This window comes from Protopterus annectens, chromosome 2.part1, assembly GCF_019279795.1.
Source record: "Protopterus annectens isolate FY-2018-M chromosome 2.part1, PAN1.0, whole genome shotgun sequence".
In the NCBI taxonomy this organism is placed as follows: domain Eukaryota; kingdom Metazoa; phylum Chordata; order Ceratodontiformes; family Protopteridae; genus Protopterus; species Protopterus annectens.
In genome coordinates, this window is record NC_056729.1 from 674,755,870 (window position 1) to 674,778,856 (window position 22,987).

A 22,987-nucleotide genomic window follows, 5' to 3' on the forward strand; every position below is an offset into this window, starting at 1 on the left:
GTGGCACTCTGGAATAGAACTTTGTCTATTCTGAGGGGAGGTAAAAAGATCTACTTGATAGGAATACCCCACAGATGGATTCCGTCCAGGGAAATCTCTCTGAAGCATCCACTCATGATGATCTGCCCTGGATCTGCTCAGAATGTCAGCCACAACACTGTGTTCTGATGATATACAGACCACCTGAAGAATGAACTGATGGCAGACTGCAAAATCCTATACTATGACGGTTAGTCTGCAAAAACAGTAAGACTGCCCCCCCTTATGTATCACATGAAATCGATGTTCTCTATAAAACTGCAAGTGAACCTGGTGTCCAAAGGTAATGCAGAGCCTGAAGAACCAGGTGAGCTTTCATTTCCTTGATACAGATATTCTCTTGTACCTCCTATGGCGACCAAACCCCTGGGTACCTGCTGTGATTGGAACATGTTCCCCACGCCAGGTCTGAAGCATCTGTAAACAGCTCTTGTATGGGGAATGGTACTTGAAAAATGAAGGCCTAGATTCTGATATATCTGGTTGATCCACCATAGAAATTCCTTCCCGAGGCAAGGCATGAGGGGAATGGGAAAGTCCAGAAGGTGACAATGCTGCAGCCAATTTGTCTTCAGATACCACTGGAACTTCTTCATATGGAGTCTGGCAAAAGGAAGCCATGGATTAGTGGACACCATGAATCCCAAATGCTCTTAGAAATCTCTTGCTGAGATCTCTTCCAAAGGAAGCTGTCAAAGAAAGGACCTTGGGAGGAGGAAGCAAAGCTGTTATAGTAAGGGTCTGAATCCTGCACCCCAGGAAAGCTTGGTCCTAAGGAGGAATCAGAACTGACTTTTTGAAATGGAGAGTGAAGGTTACATTGTGAAGAAGCACTGTGAATTCTAGATCCTGTGGAAGAATCTGTAGAGAGTGGCTGAATCAGAAGGCCATCCTGACAGGGAAAAATATGAACAAAATGGAGCCTGCAAAAGGCTATGACTGGGTCTAGACATTTTGTAAAAACCCTTGGTGCTGTAGAAAGACCAAAAGTCAAAGCAGAGAACTAATAATATAAGGAAGATGCAGAGAACTGTACATGCTTCCTGAAGACAGGATGTATAGGAATATGTAGATAAGCATCCTTCCCATCCAGACACCAGAAATGCCCGAGGAACAAGCATGGGGGACACAGACTGGGAGTCAACATTTGGAACTTTTAGAAATGTGTTTAGAGAGGAGGGGTCTAGAATGGGTTTCAAAGAGCTTTCCTTCCTGGGAGCCAAATGCATCCTGGAATAGAAGCCTGTACACCTCTGGCAAGTAGGTACTAGCTGAACAGTACCTTGAGCCAAGAGATCCTGAGAAGAGGAGGAAAATGAGGCAACTGGCACTGACTGGGTTAAGGAATCCAGGAAAAGGCAAGAAGGAACTTCCATAACATGAAATAATCATTGTGAATTATTGAAAGAACCAAAGAATCTGTGTTGATTTGGAAAGATGAGGAAAGATGAAGCTGTACAATATGAACAACTTTTGGACTAAATTCAAAACACAGCATTCAGGATGGCAGCAAAGAATTTCTGAAGGATTTGTTTCTCTTATTTCACTTATGTACCTTATGGTTTGGACGTAGGGCATATGTTTGACATATGGCACTTGGAAACGGCCAAGGCTTTGGTATGTAGGTTAGATGTACAGCTATCTTCAGCAGGATATCCCTATTGTAAGGAATATTGAAACAGTAATCAAGGAATGTCATCTGATAAAAACATAGCTTCATTTTTCTTTAATTATACGTTGCACTAATGTCCTTAGTTTGTACAAGAGACCAACTTCACTCATGTCTACAATGCTATGGAAGTCAGACTGGATGGGGAATGTCCACCTGCAGCTAATTCTCATGAGTAGAGAATCATACTGCAGTGATTATTATATGTAATAATGTCAGACTTTAAGAGAAACAGTAAGTTTATCACAAATATGAGCCATGGCTGCAAAATACTCTACAAGATCCTGATGTGTACAGGTCGGCACAAGACAAAAAAAAAAGGATGATCAAAGGAGCCATCAACGTTTAAACAAGATTCAAAGTCCGTTTATAACACTCATCCCTGAAACTGTGACTTGCTGATGTTGTTTGAGCAAATGCTGCACTAACCTAATGTACACTGCTACTAGCCATTTTTTATTACTCTCTTATGACAAAACATCATCTCACCTCATCTCTTTACTTTCTTTTTGATTGTTACAGATAAAGTTACCAAACTGGCAGGAGTACACATGATGCTGAACATGAAGTAGGAACCGCTCATTAAACTCAAATGCACATGGGAATTGTTCCATCAGCTGCCAGGTACACTCTAGGAATTGATCAATAACTGGAGACACTTCTTTTGGATCACCATCTAAATGAGAATACCTGAAATGAAAATGTAAAGTTAAGATCATACTGTGTAAAAGTAATAATCAGTGGCTTCAAAGAATAGCATTAGCCTAAACATTTTGCTTCTCAAGTAATTTTATTAAAATAAAATTAGTTTATTTTAAAAAGCTGCATAAACGCAACTGCTTCTACAAATGCCGTATACAGATCAACACTCCATTGCAAAATATGCTAAACCTTGAATGGAACCATTCCAAAAATATATCCAGGTACTGCCTTTAAAGGGGCATACTTACAGTTTCCACAACCTTTTGTCAAACAGAAGATTTCATTTTTTTTATTTTAAGATAAATAGTCAAAAATATCAGTACAGCAGACTTATCACTGGCATAAAAGTTTATTTTTCTTTACTTCTTACAGTGCATACTGTGCCTCTGAAGTTTTATGAATTCCTGGAGAGATCCTCACTTTTTTCAAACAAAGTTACTGGTACTAGGAACTGGGGTGGTGGTGGGGGATAGCAACCTAAACAGTTAGCCCTTAGTATCTTATCATTGCTTAGATACTCCACAGAAAAGTGGCACAGACTGTGGAAGCAGCCTTGACTGAACATACAGCAGTGTATCACTTTGCTGAATGGGCATGGAACTGCCATATCATACTTTTTTTTGTTAAGTACTCATTCCCTGTATCAAAGTAAATGCAAGCTGCAGAATCCTCAGTAGATGGTAATGAGATATACAGCAACAGAGAACTACTCTTGTTTCGGCCACTATTACAGTAATAGAAAGAAGCAAACATACACATTCTGAAGTACACATTTTTGCAAAGTCTGGTGCTAATGTTTTAGCTCTGGACAAGAAACTGGGCTATCAGCATGTCCCAGTAGCCCTAAGAAAACATGTTACTTATTTTGCACGCATTCTTTCTGGTTTCTGCTGAACGTCTGAAGAAACTAATTGCAATCCTCAGAACAGCCTGGCTACATGGTGCAGACAGATGAAAATTTGGCTTCAACCCATATGAGTTGAATATGATTAATGGCATGGGAACTGGAGGGTTTTGGTGGAAGAGGGAGTGAGTGATTACATCAGCTCATGCACTGTATGGGGGAGGGGGGGATCTGTAGACTTCTGAGCATTTCCCACCATCACTGAATACATCCTGGTTGTGGGCACACTGCCAAATTATTCAGCAGATTGGAGAGCTTAAGCAAAACTGGCTATGCACAGTGACACACATGATGCTTCATGCACTCTGTCCCAGTTAGCACCCCCCCATGCATACCTAACAAAATCCCAATCTCACAGACACACACATGAAGCCCACCTACCAACTCTTTTCCTTAAGATTCCACAAGGTCATCATTGTAGTCTCTCTCTCTCTCTGAAGAGGGGAGGGCCCATCTGTTACTAGGGATATGGCAGGATCTCATCAAAGGGCAGATATCAGTGGTGAACAGAATGGGAGAAAAAAGTGAGACTGAAAATGGGAATAGGAAATATCAAGGATGAAGTACAGTGACATTTCTTCCTATTGCAAGGTACAGCAATAGTAATCTTATTACCTATAACAAGCAGTTGTGTGTCTTCAAGGGTTTACAGCTTCCAGTGTAGGAACTGTGGTACAGCAAAAATGTTTTAAGGGTATTGCAATAACTGAGATTTGCTGCACTTTTTTTGCAACTGTGGTTTATTTTTCAAAATCGTTGGATGTACCATTATGAATCTTGCACATCTAATGGGAAATCATTTATTCATAAAATAATCAATTAGTCTAAATTGCAGTTCTGCTTTAAAGAAGCTAAACATTAATGCTCAACTAATTTTTCCAGCCACAATTAGCATCTTTTTACCAGAAGGTCAGAAAACATTTAATTCCCTAGAAGATACAGTGGACTTTTCTCAGAAAAAGAAACCTTTTGATGAATCAGAAAACATGGATTGGACTCTTGTCAGCTTAAAGAGACAAGCAAAAAGAAATGGCTGGTCTTCAAAGGACAAAATTGGTAAAAAAAAAAAAAAAAAAAAATTAAAGAAAAGTAATATTTTTCTTTTTTCTATTTTTACCTAAATAGTTTTTCTCAGAGGTATTTTCACATCTATTACAATTTATCATTAAATACAAGGTAGAACAAACAAAAGTTTTTACTTTATCAGAATACATTTTCTATAATATCCGAAATAATGTATATATGTTATTATTACTACTATTACTTATAAGTCCCTTTATTACGTTATTTTAATTCTCTCTGACATTATTTTCAAACAGAGAGAGTAGTGTGTAAGCGGCAGGGGTGTGTATTGACAGTATCTGAGATACTGTGTGTGTTTATATATTAATATTACTTGTAAAAAGAAAAACACAGGAACTGCTACCAACCAACTCAAACAAGAAAATACAGTTCCAAAGGAACGCTCAAGTGCAGCAATATAGAGTAACTGAAATTAGCTGTGAGTAAACACTGATAAGTAGCTTGAAAATGGATTTATTTGAGCGCGCTTTCGTCTAAAATAACAAGACTTCATCAGAAACATTTAAATGACAAAACCAGTAGTGCTTTTATACCTTACAACAATTGAATAATTACCAATCAATGAAAAATACCTCTCTCTTATTATTTAAAGAAACATTCTACTATTCACAGTTCATCCATTGAAAATTCCCTTTTAAACATCTATACTTTACTATTTAAAATACTACCTAATATGTTTAAATATAAACTTTACCAAACCATTAGTTAAAAACTTTTTACAAAAAAAAGTGTACATTAATATAACATTATATAAAAAACATTATGTGCAAAAATGTTTTACAACTTGAATGAATGATATTTTAAAACAGGCATAATACTACATGTTTCGTTTATACCTGGAAAGTGGGTGGAGTTCAGTCTTATTTGCCACTTTAACTCTTCCCTTTCCAACCTGTTTTTCCAATCACCTCCCCTACGATCATTACCCAGGTTCTCCAAAATACCAAAGTGGAAGGTTTTACGGGAGTTGCTGTCCTTAAAATGTTTATAAAGAGCATTGTTGTCATCCTCACGTCTAATAGTGTAAAGGTGTTCATATATCCGTCTGCGCAGAGCCCTCTCAGTTTTCCCAACATAAAACTGCTGACAGTTCTGACAGACAGAAAGATAGACTGACTGTTTAGAACCACATGAGCCTCTCTTTAAGTGTACTTTACTCTTAGGTGCCCCAATCTCCACCCAATCAACATTTAAAATATATAAACAGTGAGCACAAGAACCACATCTCCTAGTTCCTCTATATGTGTCATTTGTCTTTATGGGGTGTTCAAGTAAATATTTAAGGTTGTTGCTAGTTTTGAACACAAAACAAGTTTTTTTCCCACAACATCCATTAAACTTTCTGCACCCTTGAACATCACCCAATTTCTCCTAACTATTTGTTGGATATCCTTCACCTGGGAACCATAAGTCAATACCATAGATTGTATGTAATTTTGTTTATTACTGTCCCCAATTTGTTCTACTTTGTTTTTTGAACTCTCAATAGATTTCCCCAATAGGGGTACATATTTCTTACCCCATTCATTTTAAACTCCTTCACTAATAGAGTGTAGCAGAGAAGTTGGGTAGCCTCGTAAACTAAATAAGATATCTCATTCTTACAAGACTCTTCAGAGGAGCAAATTCTTGCTATCCTAACCATTTGGCCCGTTACAATATTTTTCTTGGTGTATCCTGGGTGACAACTGTTATATTCCAAGTAATCATTCAAGAATGTAGGTTTCCTACATATTCTCAACATAAAACATGCCCTAGTAGAATCAACAGAAATAGTTACATCCAAATAATGTATAGATTTATTATCGTAGGTACCAGTAAATTTAAAATAATCAGTAACGGTATTGATATAAGTCAAAAATTTGTTTACCGCTTCTTCCCCCCTCCATAAGATAAAAATGTTGTCCAAAATCCGGAGGTAGGTCCACCTAACACTTTACTCAATTTTATAATGGTCCTTATGGAAATTATTTTAAAGAATAATTTCTTTATATTTGAGGGGGAATATTATAAACAGACAAAAGGGGTTGCCATGGGTATCAGCTGTGCATCCCCTTTTTGCGAATCTCGTTATGTATTCCTGGGAGAAACTTTATATATTCCACAGTAAATTCGTAGGTAAATGGTGGACCTACTTCCGTTTCCGAGATAGCTTATTTAGTTAACCTTTTTATGGAAAGAGACTACCCAATTTCTCTGCTACACTCTATTAGTGAAGGAGTTTTAAACGAATGGGGTAAGAAATATGTACCCCAATTGGGGAAACCTATTGGGAGTTCAAAAAATGAAGTAGAACAAATTGGGGACAGTAATAAACACAATTACATACAATCTATGGTATTGACTTATGGTTCCCAGGTGAAGGATATCCAACAAATAGTTAGGAGAAATTGGGTGAAGTTCAAGGGTGAAGAAAGTTTAATGGATGTTGCGGTAAAAAAAAAACTTGTTTTGTGTTCAAAACTAGCAACAACCCTACATATTTACTTGAACATCCCATAAAGACAAATGACACAGAGGAACTAGGAGATGTGGTTCTTGTGCTTACTGTTCATATATTTTAAATGCTGATTGGGTGGAGATTGGGACACCTAAGAGGAAAGTACACTTAAAGAGAGGCTCATGTGGTTCTAAACAGCTAGTCTATCTTTCTGTCTGTCAGAACTGACAGCAGTTTTACATTGGGAAAATTGAGAGGGCTCTACGCAGACGGATATACGAACACCGTTACACTATTAGACGTGAGGATGACAACAATGCTCTTTATAAACATTTTAGGGACAACAACTCCTGTAAAAACTTCCACTTTGGTATTTTGGAGAACTTAGGTAATGACCATAGGGGAGGTGATTGGGAAAACAGGTTGGAAAGGGAAGAGTTAAAGTGACAAATAAGACTGAACTCCACCCACTTTCCAGGTATAAACAAAACATGTATTATGCCCGTTTTAAAATATCATTCATTCAAGTTGTAAAACATTTTTGCACATAATGTTTTTTATATAATTTTTTTTATACAATGTTATATTAATGTATAATTTTTTTGTAAAAAGTTTTTAACTAATAGTTTGGTAAAGTTTATATTTAAACATATTCGGTAGTGTTTTAAATAGTAAAGTATAGATGTTTAAAAGGGAATTTTCAATGGATGAACTGTGAATAGTAGAATGTTTCTTTAAATAATGAGAGGGAGGTATTTTTCATTGATTGGTAATTATTCAATTGTTGTAAGGTATAAAAGCACTACTGGTTATGTCATTTAAATGTTTCTGATGAAGTCTTGTTATTTTAGATGAAAGCACGCTCAAATAAATCCATTTTCAAGCTACTTATCAGTGTTTACTCAAAGCTAATTTCAGCTACTCTATATTGCTACACTCAAGCGTTCCTTTGGAACAATATTAATACTACTGTTACTTACAAGTCTCTATTATTTTATTTAAATCCTCTCAAAAATTATTTTCTAACATAGAGCGGTTAGCGTTGCCGCCTCACAGCAAGAGGTTCTCCGGTTCAATTCTTGGCTGGGGTGCCTTCTGTGCGGAGTCTGCATGTCTTCCCTGTGGTCACGTGGGTTTCCTCCAGGTGCCCCGGTTTCCCCCCACATCCCAAAGACATGCAATAGGTGGATTGCACACTCTAAATAGGCCCTAGGTGTGAGTGTGTCCATGTGTGTGCCTTCTGTGGAAGGTTGGGCGCCGGGCTGGCAACTCGACACTGTAAAACTCCACTGCCAATCATGAGCAGACAAATGATCCGCTGTGGCGACCCCTAACCGGGAAAAGCCGAAAGAAGAAGAAGAAGAAGAGAGACGTGTGTATGTGTAGGGGTGAATATTAACATGTTTAATCCACTTAATTTATATATACTTTCTATACATAATTTCAAGTAATCTGTTTCCTTTTTCTTTTTAGTTATTCTATCTGGTGAATGAAGGTGTATGTGAAAAGCTTTATCTATGTGCAGTGGGTGTTGTGTTGAGTCCTTTTGGCTGCATGGAAATAATTTTTATAAATTACTTCACTTTCTGGTTCTGTAACCTGCTACCTGTTACTTTGTACCCATAAATACTTACACACTGTCAGACTGAATTTTTGATTATTCAGTCTAAATATGATATTTTAAAAGGTTACTTTATTTAACTGATCCATTATTGACACCGACCTAATACATTATTTCATATCCATATTTTGTTTATGCAAGTACAAACCACTTCTTTGCTAGCTATGTCATATATTTCTGACATTTTCTAACCTTTGCATTGTTCAAAGATTATCTGGTATTTTGTACCCGGGCACCCTTGGAATACAGATTCTTCACAAGAATAGATATTAATAGATCTTATTTAATGAAACTAACTAAAATAACTGATGGGCGGCACAGTACTGCAGTGGTTGGCAATGGTGCCTCACAACAAGACGTTCTCTGGTTCGATTCTTGCTGGGGTGCCTTCTGTGCAGAGTTTGCATGTCCATGACATAAATAATTGATTAATTAGTTAAAAACACAATAAAGTTACAGTGATCATTTAAAATTAAACACAAAAACCTTTTCTTTTAAGATGTTAAGAGGACATTTGACTTGAAAAAGTCGATCCTTTTAAGGAACTTTCACAAGAATATTATAACACTAAAACATAATACAAGCAAAAATAATGAATGAAAGATAGTACAGGCACCAACCAGAGCATAGTGTGTATAAACATGGTATCACACTAATTAATTTAAAAAGTGTAAGTGTATATATGTCACAATGATGTACTTATTTAAGTAGCGCTGAAGTATTATATTATGACGCACATATAAATTCATAACTAATTAATATACCATTGGTACTACTGATAATTATGAATGATTAATTATTCCAACAGCTTTACATAATAAGTTATCTAAGTAAACTTTTCAGTTTCAGAATACTTGTCAAAGAATATATTTCACTGATACCTGGGGGGGCACAGGAATTAAGCTGCAATTGCCATTTTAATTCACTCTCTTCAAGGTGCAACTTGACTATGTTACTATCTAAATATCTCACACTGTCATGTGGGGTTACTTGTGATATAACCCTGAACTTAAATACATGGCCGTGGTTTTCCTTGCAGTGCCTTATTTTTTGTTCTGAAAGCTTATGAACAAGCTACATTCAACACATGGGGAGAGGAGAACCAGAAGATTTCCTACAAGGTAACTTGACCTTATATATACATTTTTTCTAGTATTACGTTTTTAGTGTTTATCTTTAGTAATATTTTTTTTACTTACTATTTATAATTGAATAGTTTTTTTAATGTAAATTACTAATATAACTTTTTTTTCATTTAAAATGTTATTTAAAAACAGATTTGGAATGGCTGGGGTTTCTCCATTTCTCCATTTTAAATATGTTAGAGTTATCTACTCTTGACCTTGGGATAGTATGAGCTTCTGACTTCATACATGTAGCTTGCTGTTGCAGGTTTTGTTTGCAGGGTCTTTGTGAGATACAATGTAAAATTTTCATGGGATGAGTTATTTTATTTTTATTATGAGTTGAAATGGGATGAAAGGTTTACTAGTGGTGTTGGTTCTTTATTTGTTAGTGTGTAGGAAATGGCATCTCTAGCATTTAATGTATTTTTTTGCTTTTCCCTCAGCCTCACCTTCTGAGTATTGTTTAGTGTTTCATTGTGTGGAAAACTGGTTTGTGACTCTTACTGGTGGTTGTGGATGTTTTGGGTGTTTGTTCAGAATGACTGTCTGGTTTCAGCCAAAGCAGCTGTTTGCGAGTGAAAGTGCTTTACATTATGGCTTGTACGGCGGCTTGTGGTTGTTGCTATGGTGTTTTGGATGTCATGCATATGAAGTTATCTGTCCTGTTGTAATGGGGCCACTTATTGAGTTCTTTTTGGTTTCTGAGGTGATGTAATCATTTATGTTTTTTAATGCTGAATAAGGGTGACGTAACTCTCGGGTTTTTCTGTTGCTTTGTGGAGATGTTGGATATGTTCATGACAGATGCAGCTCAAGTTCTTTTTGAAGAAGAGAATTTTTGTTAGCCTTCATTGTAAACTGTATTAATATTCTGAGCTTCCTGCCGAAGTCTTGAGATATTGGAGTCCTGCATATGCTAATAAGTTTTAGGTGTCAATCATTTCTTATGGGGGGGGGTCTCTTGTTCAATTTAATAACTCTTAAAGATGCATCAGGACTTGATTTTAAAAGAAAAAGTAAATGCCGGGAAAGGAAAAGAAAAGGAAAAATCTTTTTTGTTTTATTTTTACAAAATGACTCACTCTCTTAAACAATAAATTACTTTTCCATATACAGTTTAAGAACACTGCTAAGATACATTGTGTACTTTTATCAAGTGCAGCGGAGCAGGTTTTTTTAACAGTTTAGTACTTGTTTAATTGAGAGGGATAAGCGTTTCTGGTACTTTATTCAATGGTGGGAGATGACAGATATCAAAATACTAGGATATAATAGTTTATGGGTCCAAGGTGTTTACTACTGCAAATAGCAATTATAAACTTTATTCAATACAATATTGTTGTACTAATGTATTTATCAGGAATGGCTTTTGTATTAAGGAATTGAAATACAATGTATAATATTATCATAGCTGTAAAGGCATTACTAGCTTAATGAATGGTTGATTTTTCCTAAGAAGTTCCTATTCACTATGACTAGTAAAAGCAGAAACAAAGGTAATGAAGTGAAATCACATAAAGTTCACTGAACGCTATCTCAGTTTGTCTCAATGGTTTTTAATATAATATCTATTTCTATTATTGCACTATATGATCCATTACGATTTTGTATTAATAGGAAAGGTCTCCCATTTCAATAATATATACATAATTAAAACAGAAATAAGAATTTTACATAAAAAACGTGAGAAAGAATTTCTTCAATGAATAAGTGAGGTTTAATTAAAAAGCTACATTAATGTCACTAAAATAACTAAAAAAATATCCTTGTAGAAAATGCACTCAGGAAATAAGAATAAAAATCCAGTAATTTAGTTGTATTGCAGAAAGCTACATTAATCATTTTATTAAAAGAACAGTGTAAGAAGTCAAAATTTATGTCCTATTCAGAACAGCTATTCTTACAACTTCATTGATTGATTTATGACTGAGACTGAATTTTATTACATAGTTATTAAGACTATAAATCTAAGCTATTTATGGTAGCCTTCCAATTATTAGAATTATTATAAACATTTGAATAATAAGAACTTTAATACCAAATTCTGAGTTTGTATTACTGTACGGAAATTTGTTTTAAGAAATGTAGAATTTAAAGATATAAGAGGCCTTTTGGATTAGGCTATTAGATAACTGGAATATATAGACATGTGTGTGCTAAGTTGTTAACATATAATACTTTAGATACTTATTGCTTCACAACTATTCATATGATTAGTAATGATTGTGAATTTCTTAAGGAAGACTGGATTGCTATTCTGATATCTCGATATATAACTTTTTAAAGTAGCAAAGTATGAGTTATCTTTCTCTTGATTATGGATGGCAATGTTTGGATAGTTTGTATATCCAGACTAGGAGTTTCAGACTCCATATGGGGATTGAGGGATTTTAAATATACATGTTCAACATGTTGGGATATATTTTGGTTCATTTTGAGTATCTACTACTGTTATTATCATTTATACAGTTATCATTATAGATCCTTTTTTTATGTTTATTCCAATACTCATTTCCTAGCTTTAAAAGTCTTTCAGTATTACTGTTATCATTTTGAAATTATAAAAACATTTCTAGTACACTTATTAAACTAACTACATGTCAGCACTTAAGTGTATTTCTAATAATATTAATGGTCTAAACAATGGGTGTAAGAGAGGGCGTTTAAATACGTATTCGAAATTATTTGATTCCTAGCTTATATTTTTGCAAGAGAGACATTTATTACAGACAGATATAGACAGGTTTAATACTAAGACATATTCTGAATTAGTTCTCATCACAGTCATACATAAAGAGAAGTAGCTATTTTGTGGAGGAAAACACTGCCTACACCTAAGATTATTGGAACATTTAATGATGAGAAGGGAATGCTCTGTTCAGAAATTTTGGAAAATTAATAAACAAATATATAACTTTATTAATATACATTGGATCCCAGGAATAGGCACTAGTACTGTTGGAAATCAATTGAATCAAATAGTCCAAAATTCAAAGGGCAATATTACATTAGCAGGATACTTTAATTGTATATGAAAAGATGATACTAATTTTACAAGTAAGAGGAAAATATCTGCCTCAGCAAAGGAATTAATAAAATTTATATTTCATATCAAAGATACAAATGATTTTGCAGATCCAAATTCACTCATTTTCATTCATTTTTCAAACAGACATGGATTTCAAGCTAGACCTAATAATTCATTAGAAATATATACTCTAATACATAGGTTAAATAAAGTTAAAGTAGTACTGTCCACTTTCAGACCGAAATGCCGTAACTTTTGAACTGAAACTAAAATCTGGTAAAACTATATCTATTACACATATATCTGCTTACATAACTAGCTTACAAGAATTCAAACACTTTCACAAAAGAAATACAGACTTTTATTGAGATTAACTACATCAAAAACATTTCTGAGCTTTATCTATGGTATTCTTTAAAGGCCTATCTATATGGCAGAATTATGTCTTGGTATAAGTTTTTAAAAAAGCAATAGGACAAGGAACTGATTGAGTTACAAGGAAAAAATTGATAAGCTAAATCTAGATAGTCAAAAGACAAATACTAATAAGACAAAACAAATTAATAGTTTAAATGGTAAATATTTAGAGATTTTAACCGCAAGGTTAGAATTAATTTGGAAAGGGTTAAAATTATAAATTTTACTGTTAATCCTAAATCTATGAGTAAACTACCTAATACAGCAAAAATCTTAAATAAATTCAATCAAGTTAAAGAAATACATTCTAATAAGAGCCGGAAAAAAGTCACTGAAGTAGAAGATATCCTGAAAGAATTCAGAAGTCATCTTGATATAGCTAATAAAAACAACACCTTAATGGATTCCCAGGAAAAAATTAAATTATTCATTAGGAAATATATTAATAATAAATTAACTGATGACCAAATGATAAAAAATTATAAACCTATTACCTTCTCTGAACTTAATACATAAATTAACAGATTAAAACATACCAAGCCTCCTGGTAATGATGGAATCATATCTGAGCTTACAAATTAATGCCAAAAGAAGCTTAATCTATCTCACTTAGAATATTCTTAATTGTTGAAGAATTAGTAAATGTTCCTCCATCCTGAAAGCATACTCTTTTCTCTCCAGTTTTAAAAGTGGGAAAAGATCCTGTAAAATGTTCCTTTTATAGACCAATATCTTTATTAAATATAGACTACAGGTTATTTATGACCATTCATGCCAATAGATTAAAACAACTTCTACCATCTATAGTTAGCACTGATCGAACTTGATTCATTTTAAATAGGAATTTACATGACAACACTGAATGAATATTAATAATTGACTTTGTAACTAAAACAAAAAACAAGCTAATATTAATGAGTTTAGATATGGACAGTGTTTTTGAATCTGTTAGCTGGAATTACCTCTCATGAGTTTTAAAGAAAGTAACTTCTTGAACAATTTTAGATACCTTATTAATCTTCTTTATAAAAATTCTCATGCATCCGTTAAAACAGGTTCATATAATTCAGAATCAATTAGGCATTTTAAAGGAACCAAATAAGAATGTCCTCTTTTGCCTTTACTTTTTACTTCGGTCATCGAACCATTTGCTAACTTTTTAAGATCAAATTCAAACATTAAAGGTATTCAAGTGGGGAAGAATTCAATATTTAAGATTCAGTTATTTGCAGATGATATTTTGACTTTAAATAATTACAATAGTTAACTTCAAACTGTTTTGAAGCAATGGAAATATTCCAGAAGAAATTTGGCCTTATGGTTTTAATGATAGCAAAATAAAAATTTTACCCATAACATTTAATAATAAGGATATGGATAAGACATTTGTCAAATATATAGTTCATGATAAAAAATAAATTTAGGGACAATTATTACTGAAAACATTAATGACACAATAACTTTCAAGTATAAGAATAGTTTAGCATTAATAAATAACTTTGTAAGCAACTGGAACAAATATATCCTCCCCATGGAAGAAAGGCATTCCTAAGTTAAAATAATTATTTTGCCAAAAATGTTATATATATCATACAATTATTACCTTTATTACCATCAAAAGATTGTATAAAACAGGTTAATTCTTTAATGTTAATTCTTTATGGCTTCTTAATAAACATAGGCTAGACTTAATACATCATACTACAGACTGGTCTTTTGATGGTACTGGTCTACCGGACGTAGAGCAATAGGTTCATAGGTTGGTACTAAGCTATTGGCCCTAGGGCCCATATAAGCCTACCCATAACAATTCCCTGGCTAAATCTTCCCACACTATTTACTTCCCTGGACCCCTGTCTAGCAAGGCGAATGACATGATCCACGGGGTGAATTACCTTTCTCCCATCCAATCAAGGTTCCTTTTGAAAAGGGCCAAAGAGGCACTCTGATTGACATGTACGGGCAGTCTATTCCAGAGTCTGGGGAGTTTCTGGGTCAGGAACATATCCTGTCGGCATGTTTTGTTTATTGTGATGACAAAGTTTAGATCCCTAGAGCGTGTGGCTCTGAAGGATTGGGATTTCTTTAAGTGTAGCATGTCCACCAGCTCTGGGTTTGAAATGGCCTTGTATGTCCAGCAGAGATCGCCTCTGAGTAGACGATATGTGACAGAGTATAGCTGGAGTTTTTTAAGGCGGTCAGTGTAGGGCATCTGCTTTAGGCCTGTGATTCTTTTAGTGAGGTATAATTCAATATTCTGAATTATTAAGAATGTCACTCTACGGCTAAATAGTCATTACAATAGAAATAAATCACATAATACAGATTATTTCCTTGCAAGACACTATTTAGAAAATAACTGGATGACTTTACAATCTTGTAAAAATATGTTAGTAATAAAATCAAAATCTCCATGGATTTTCAAAAAAAAAAAAAAACATATTGCAAAGATACTTGAGTAAGAAAAAAATGTGGTTCCCCAGATTCATTATTTGGAATTATTCAACTAAGATTAATGAGAAGGCCTTTTCTGATAAAGATAAATGCTGACTTCTTAAATCTATGGGAAAATCTACTACTTCTCTTCATTGGAAAATATATATGTGGAGATTTCTTCACAGAGCTTTTTTAACTTCACATAAAGCAGTTTTAATATGCAACTATGGAAAAATCAATTGTTGGAGGTGTAATGAAGTCTCTAATGCAGACTGGTTTCATATGATATAGGACTGTAAAAATAGTACCTCCTTTTTGGGTTGAATTTAGAAATTTTGCTCCAGCTTTGTGGAAAGACAACTGTATCATTTCTATCTCCTTGATCTTATTTAATGCTCCAGTTCCAGATTATGTTCCGAGGGTGCAGGTGCCTCTCATTTAAGTCCATTTTAGCTATATCAAGAAAAAAGTCACAAAGAATGGAAATATAAACTACTCTCTTTCACTGAATTCATTAATTTAGCAAACAAAAAGTCTGTAAAAAAGAAGTATCAACTGACAAAATGAGAACTTTGAATATTACTCACCGGTTTACATTTTGGTTAAAATTAAGTGATTTACTTGATAAATTTTAATGATTTAGTTTTCTATGTTTGATTTTGTTGTGGACATCTGTAAACAATTATGGTTTTGTTCCATTTATCTTTAAATAATTTTGTATAATTTTTTTTTAAAAGTAATAAAATGTTGTTTAAAAAAAGAAAGCAGCTTTGACAGGCAATGGAGGCTAACCACAAGGGACACCTAACCCTTGTAAAAGACTGGGCTGCTTACAGGTGAGGGCATGAAGCTCTGTAAATATACAATCTTAGGTGACGGCCAGTAGGAAAACCATTTTTCAATGAAGAATTATTAATGAATAGGCATGTCTCTCTGAAGGGAAAAGTTTGTCAAAGGAGGATGAAAATGCAGCACGTCTCTAAGGAACTGCATGATCAGCCAATGCTGAGCCACAGTGCTGCTCCCCACAAGGTTAGGACAGGTAGAAACAGTTGAAACCTGTACCTTGAGTGTGAGACAACAAAGGTCTAGACCATATAGGTGTCTGAGATAGGTCAGGATCCCCTGCAGTCTAACTGAATGGGATTGCATCGGGTATGCTTTCCCCAAAACTGAGAAGAGTTTTTACTTGGAGGCTTAATACTGCCAAATGTAATTTTTCTTAACAGCATCGGTGATATCTAAGACTACTACCCTCCTGAGTATGCCGGGATCATGGTTCTACATTAGAAGTCAGGCCCCGAGGTGGAATTAATCTTCATCCTAGGCAAGAGGGACACTTTGGCTATGACAGAAGAGTTTCCTAGAGTGCCTGTAACATGAGTGCTTAAAACCATGTCCTTCACGGCCACAATGCAGCGATGAGAATTAGTTCTGGTCAGACTGCCACCTTCCTGCCATGAACCTTGTAATGAGAAACATGAGTGGGAATAGCCAGAAGGCATAGAGGAAACTCCCATTTTGTTTTATCTCTCTACACACAAAGTACAATGTTTGCCACTTGGTGAGGGACAGGTTCAGTATATTTGCAGGATTACCATAATTTGTATGAACCAATTTGGAATATTTTAATGTGTGGTTACTGTTTTGCATGGAAGTTCATAAAGGTGAAATACAATACATGGTCATATTATCACAATTGTCAGAAGCAGCTGTAACTGCTGGGTGGGAGTTGGAGCTGTCTACTGAAAGTAAGTGACTCTCTTGTTGTTTGCTCAATTTAAACAGCCACTAGTCGGCTCTGCAGGACTACAGTGCATATTCATGGAGCAAAATGGACTATATAACTGGACATCAGAGATATTGCTAGAAAAAATAGCTATGATTGTTGGAGCTGTCTGTAGAGGAAAATAGCTAGCTAATTTGCTATTGTTTGCTCATTATTCTGGCTTTGTAGGATTAATGTTATTTATGTTATGTGCCTTGGAATATATTACTGTTTGCATGGAGCAAGGTGAAATACATAATGGCCATTATCATGTATCATAATCAGATGACTGAATTGTACCCAGAAGTAACTAGGTTGTCTGGATTAAAGAAACTGACCTTGTCATGTGTTCAGTTTAAATCATTTTTGCAAAAAAATAAGGCATAAAATTTATCACAGAACATATGACCTTCACAGCCTCTGGAGCACTACTGCCCCCTATGCCTCAAGACTGCACAAGTGGATTTTGGCAGAGGTTTAGTAGTAGCCTCTGCCCTGACCCCCCATCTAGCCAAAAATTGGCTCTGCTCAGAGGTGTGCCTAGAAGGCTACTGACGCTTGTGTGGGGGCTTGGGATGATATCCATATTTCTTTAATTTCCCTCCCAAACTTCAGAAATGTGCACAGGTCACCATAGGCTTGTGTTGGGCTGGGACAGTGTGATCATTACTTCTTTAACGTTCTTCAGAAACTTCAGACGTGTGCTTAGAGGGTCACTACATCTTTTATAGACGCAATATACTGCCTAAGAGTAACAAGTTGTAAACAAATTGTGATAATTTTTTTCACTTTCCTTGCATTCAAACATCAGATGCATATAGAGGTGGCTATGTTTCTGGATAGTATAAGAAGGCTGTTTACATACTTCTGACAACAATGGGTAGAAATATATTAATTTTCTTTTTTTCAGTTTCATCCCAGTCTTAGAACAAAGAGTTAAACTGACGATAGGAGTCTTTTGGAAGAAGGGTTGAGAAGGTATGCTGTGTATATGTATGACAGAAGCAACTTTAAATATACGACTGTGGGCCTTTGTGCCTCCACTTTTATCCCAATCTCACATCAGAGGGGATTAACACAGAAAGTGGCTAATTTTTCTTTTTCCTTTTTGGAGGAGGCAGGTATTCTTTTAAGATATATATATATCCTTGCAAACATTTGCCTCCTCTGTTTACTGTGAGCTGCTACTTTGTCAGCTTTGAATATTAAGCCTTGGGTACAACATTTTTCTTCCCTGAAAAAAATAAAATATGCTATTGACAGGATCTAACAGATCTACATGAAGCCCAGACTCAGGGTGGCCCACAAGCATTTGTGGCATAGATTCTCAAGGGAGAACTGAAATTTTGATGGGTGAAAGTATCTTAGGATTCAAGTCCACAATAAGGAGGAATACAGTCCCTTGCCACAGCTATTCAGCTCAAAAGATTCCTTATATTGTTCAGTGTGGAAAAAAGTTGTGGACTCTGGGAACAACCCAACACAGGAATGTAGAAAGGCAATCTTTTCAAAATGGATAAATGCAAATAGAGGTACAGAAAATAGGCAAGAGTGGGTTGGAATTTTGGAATTTACTGTAGAAAATTAGCAAAGGAAGTAAGGTACAGATCGCAAACATCTAGAGAGGGAAAGGTAATACCATGGGATGAGAACAGGCAAAAGTTTGAACAGTGGGTTAGAGGCTGCCATCCCTAACTAGAACTGATAGTGTATAGACAAAGAGAAAGGGACAGTGGAGTGCTAAGTGAAACACCAGTTCTGGCAGAGTTTTTAGTTGAATCAGAACAAAATCTACTATTACAAAATTGGTAATTAGTAGGGTATATAAACTACTGCATGAGAACTATAAGAATCAATCAGTGGACATTACAAAAGACTGGAAAAACAGACTTACTAAGGAAGAATGGGAGGGCATCTATATAGTTCCTAAGTATGCAACAAAGTCCAGAATGTTCAGGAGTTTTACTCTGAAGTGTTTGTATAGGTGTTTTTATACACCAACCAGATTTCAGAGAATTCTTCCTCACATAGATAGTAAATGCTGGAGATTTGATGGGAGAGAGAGGTAAGTGAGATTATGTTTTAGGAATGTAATGAATTGGAAGAATTTAAAAGAAAAACTTCCTACAGATGTTGGGGAAGCAAATGGCTATAAATAAGTACATTCTTCTTGAACTGCCACAGAGTATACATAGTTACACAATTCAGGTCCTATGTTTAATACTACTGGTTGCCAAAAGTTACTACAAAATGGAAATTAAAATCTAAATCAGCTGTAAATGAAGTACTGAATATCGTAAGAGATAAAAGAACTGGAAGTGGGATCTTTAGGAAATGGAAGGAGCAAATTACATAGAAATAATTGGGACTTGTGGAAACACTGCATGCAGAATAATGTTCAGGACTGAGGTTTAAGGGAAGGCAGGAACTGAGCAACTTATGTAATGCTGGAATAAATGATGATTGTTAAAAAAGAAAATATATATGTAAACTCTATGAAAACAATGAAACCAAGGTTTGTTTTCTTTTCAATTTAATGTTTGCCGTTGTTTAAAATTTAATTTAGTAAGAATACTCAAAAATGTTCTGGTCTCTAGGAACTATGCCATGTCCAGAACACTACATATGATTTTGTTCAAGGATGCTTGGTGAGCGACTCGTTCCATTCAGCCAGGGTAAGTAATCAGCTGCCACCTTCTTGGGGGCTGCAGGAACACATTCAGGGTGTCTTCGGGTATCCAGAACAGCATTCTTGAAAACAGGTTCCATGGGTGGGATGACATTTTCAGTTGGGTGTTTCTGGAGTGAAGGGTACGAGTCTGAGGCATTCTATATTGGACTTCAGGAGTGCAAAATTCTCTCTCAAAGAAGGTAGAACTAGAATGGAAAGTTTTCAGAGCCATTATTTTTCATTCACACAGAGACCTCGGTGTCTTTAAACTCTACCAACAAGTCTGAGAAGTCGGGAGGCTTCTGTTACCATTATGTTCAGGCATAAGGTCATGTATAGTCTTGTACAAGGGCAAACATATGCCCGATATGTTCTGAGTATTGGGCAACAAGAAATCCTCGGAGAAGCCAGTATGGAAATAGAGGCCTGCTCTGGGCTTAGTGCCAACATCAGATCACATTTCCTAAGGGTGCAGTCCCACATCCACTACTCAGGCAACTAACTTTCTCAGGTCTATATTCTTAGCTGCTAGCCCTCTTATGGGATGATCCAAGTGCCTCACCTTGGCTAGGAAAGACAAATCCTGTTGGGCCATAGGGGCAGTTCTGTGAGGGGAGACCTTGGTTTCAAGTACCTCTAACAATCAAGAGGGTGGCTCAAGAGGGTTCTTCCTAGGATAAGGCCTGTCAACTTCAAGCCCTGACAAATCAGAAGAAGCCTGGACTGGTGCCTGCACCTAGTACTGTTCTCCACCTAGTGATAGCCAGGGGTGTACCTCCTTTAGGCCTGTTGCGGTCTGCTAAAGCAAAAGACTGGAGTGGGTTTATGCCCTTGCTAGATGAGAAGTTCAACACCTGCAGCATCCACAGTTTTAGCAATGGATTTACCTCCCAGAACAAGGTTGTGACTTAACTTTTTAAATTTTGGACATTGTGACAAAGTTTTCGCAGATGTTTGTATCTATCTGAAGGATGTTCCTGCCAAACCTCAAATGATGCACTTTCAACTTCCACCATTCTTCTATTAGCAAGACAGGTTATAACATTTGTGGGAAGCAGAACTAAATTACTGGCCACCTATGACAGTGCTTGATGTCACGCTCTTCCTCAGAACAGTATAGCTGCAGCTCTTGGAATCCACATACGCATATGGCAAGAAAGAGTAGGAGCAATCCTACTGATGAAGGTCAGGCTCAAGATGTGAATCACAACAGCAGCAGAAATAAATAGTAGGCTCAATCTAGGCAAGTGCACCTATGACACTGGCATATATGATGCTACAGTGTCACTATCATTGAGCATTTCCGCTTCTAAGCGCAGGCTCTTCCAAGAAAAGATGTCAAATCATTACCGGAATTAAAGCTAAATACACATCATCATTAACCTCTTTTTCCCATTCTCTACATGGGGTCTGGGTGTTGCATCAACCGTCACAATCTCTGTATTCAAAGCCAATCTTCTGTCTTCTTCGACACTTATGCCTGACTGACAGGTCTTCTCTCATACAATCCATCCACCTCTTTGCTAGCCGTATTGCCTTCTTCCTCTATGTCCCAAATCTTCTTCAGATTGCCTTCTGCTTTTCTGCACCTGTACCTAAACCACAACAATCTGTTCTCTTTGACCTTTTTTTGCAACTGGAGCTACTTTAGGTTCTGCTCGTGTCCTCATTTCGTCTGTCCAACAGTGTGCATCTTACCAGTCTCAGGCACTTCATGTCCATCATCTCTAGCTTCTTCATCTGCTCTGCCTGTCAAGGATAAGCATACACACACACACACACACACACACACACACACACACACGCACACACGTACACACACACACACACACGCACACACGTACACACACACACACACGTACACACACACACACATGCACGCACACACACAGAGTAGACAAAAAATATAATAAAGGAAGGTCCTCCCAGTGTCAGATTTGTATTTCTGGAATAAACTAACAACTTTGATAACATCAATAATGTCTCTTGGAGGTGGAATATCTAATAAACTAAAATAACACTACTGCGCATCACCCTGAAGATGATGGAAAGACAATTATTTCATCAATGAAAGAAACTAGACAAAGTTTGAATTTGAATTCATGAGCCAGAAACTTGCTTAAAGCCTTAAATAAATCTGGTATTAGCGACAGGGCATTAAAATGATTCTCAGCTTATTTTCATAACAGACGCTTTACAGATAAGCAATAGTCATAATTCCTTTGAAAACTGTACCTTTTCAGCAGGAGCATTTCTTGGGCCCTTGGCTGTTCTCAATTTTCATTAAAAAAATCACAGATTTTCCTCATTTGAACTGCACTCTGTATGCTGATTTTATCATTATTCTCTGTTTAGATAATTTCTACTGCTAAACTACAGCAAAACCTACAAAAGGACTTCAGGAACATTTGGAACTAGTTAATTAGGGTGCACTTAATCACAGACTTAAAAAAAAACACAAACTTGAACACAATCACGTAGTATTAATTACAGACCCTCAGGGAAAACCACTTCAAGCAGTAACATCAGCAACTCACATTAAAATTCACACATCAATCACATAACAAGTCTTGTTCTTACTCAGCTTAGAGTAAACTACTAGAATACTCTAATGTACAGCCCACAGAAGCATGGAAAGGCTTTAGCAATCCGAACATTAATTCTAAAAATTAAACACCGAGAACAACTTGCCAATATTTGCCTTAAATTCTGCACAAAACACAAACAATCTACAGGAAAACTTAAAACCTGTAAATTTGTTTCCTTAGGCAGACTCACAATAATCTATGTTAAACTATAACAGCTATGAAACGGCATATATGCAAACTACTCAACTGTTCCTACTGTCCACAACAACAGCCAAACTTAAGCACAAACAATTTAGTTATTCCCTACGTGCAAATGTGTGTAATGTTGTTTACACTGGTAAGGCCCTCCTTCAGAAAATTTACAGCAGGAAAATGCTTCTCCTAAAACATTACCTGCAGCATGGAATTTGTTGACAAAGGAGATCCAAAAATCAGTAATTTCACTAAATTCAGAAAGAAGCTGATATATCATGTAAATGATATGCATACATTGT

At 35.7% G+C, this 22,987-nt stretch overlaps 1 protein-coding gene across 1 annotated transcript in view; it reads right to left on the reverse strand.

Moving 5' to 3' along the window:
• The window catches only part of MTMR7 (myotubularin related protein 7), a 901,754-nt gene that overhangs the window by 190,857 nt on the left and 687,910 nt on the right, over positions 1-22,987 (reverse strand). Inside the window, exon 11 of the mRNA XM_044062411.1 lies at positions 2,198-2,398. Within this exon, the coding sequence (XP_043918346.1) occupies positions 2,198-2,398 (201 nt within the window). The remainder of the gene's footprint in view (positions 1-2,197; positions 2,399-22,987) is intronic.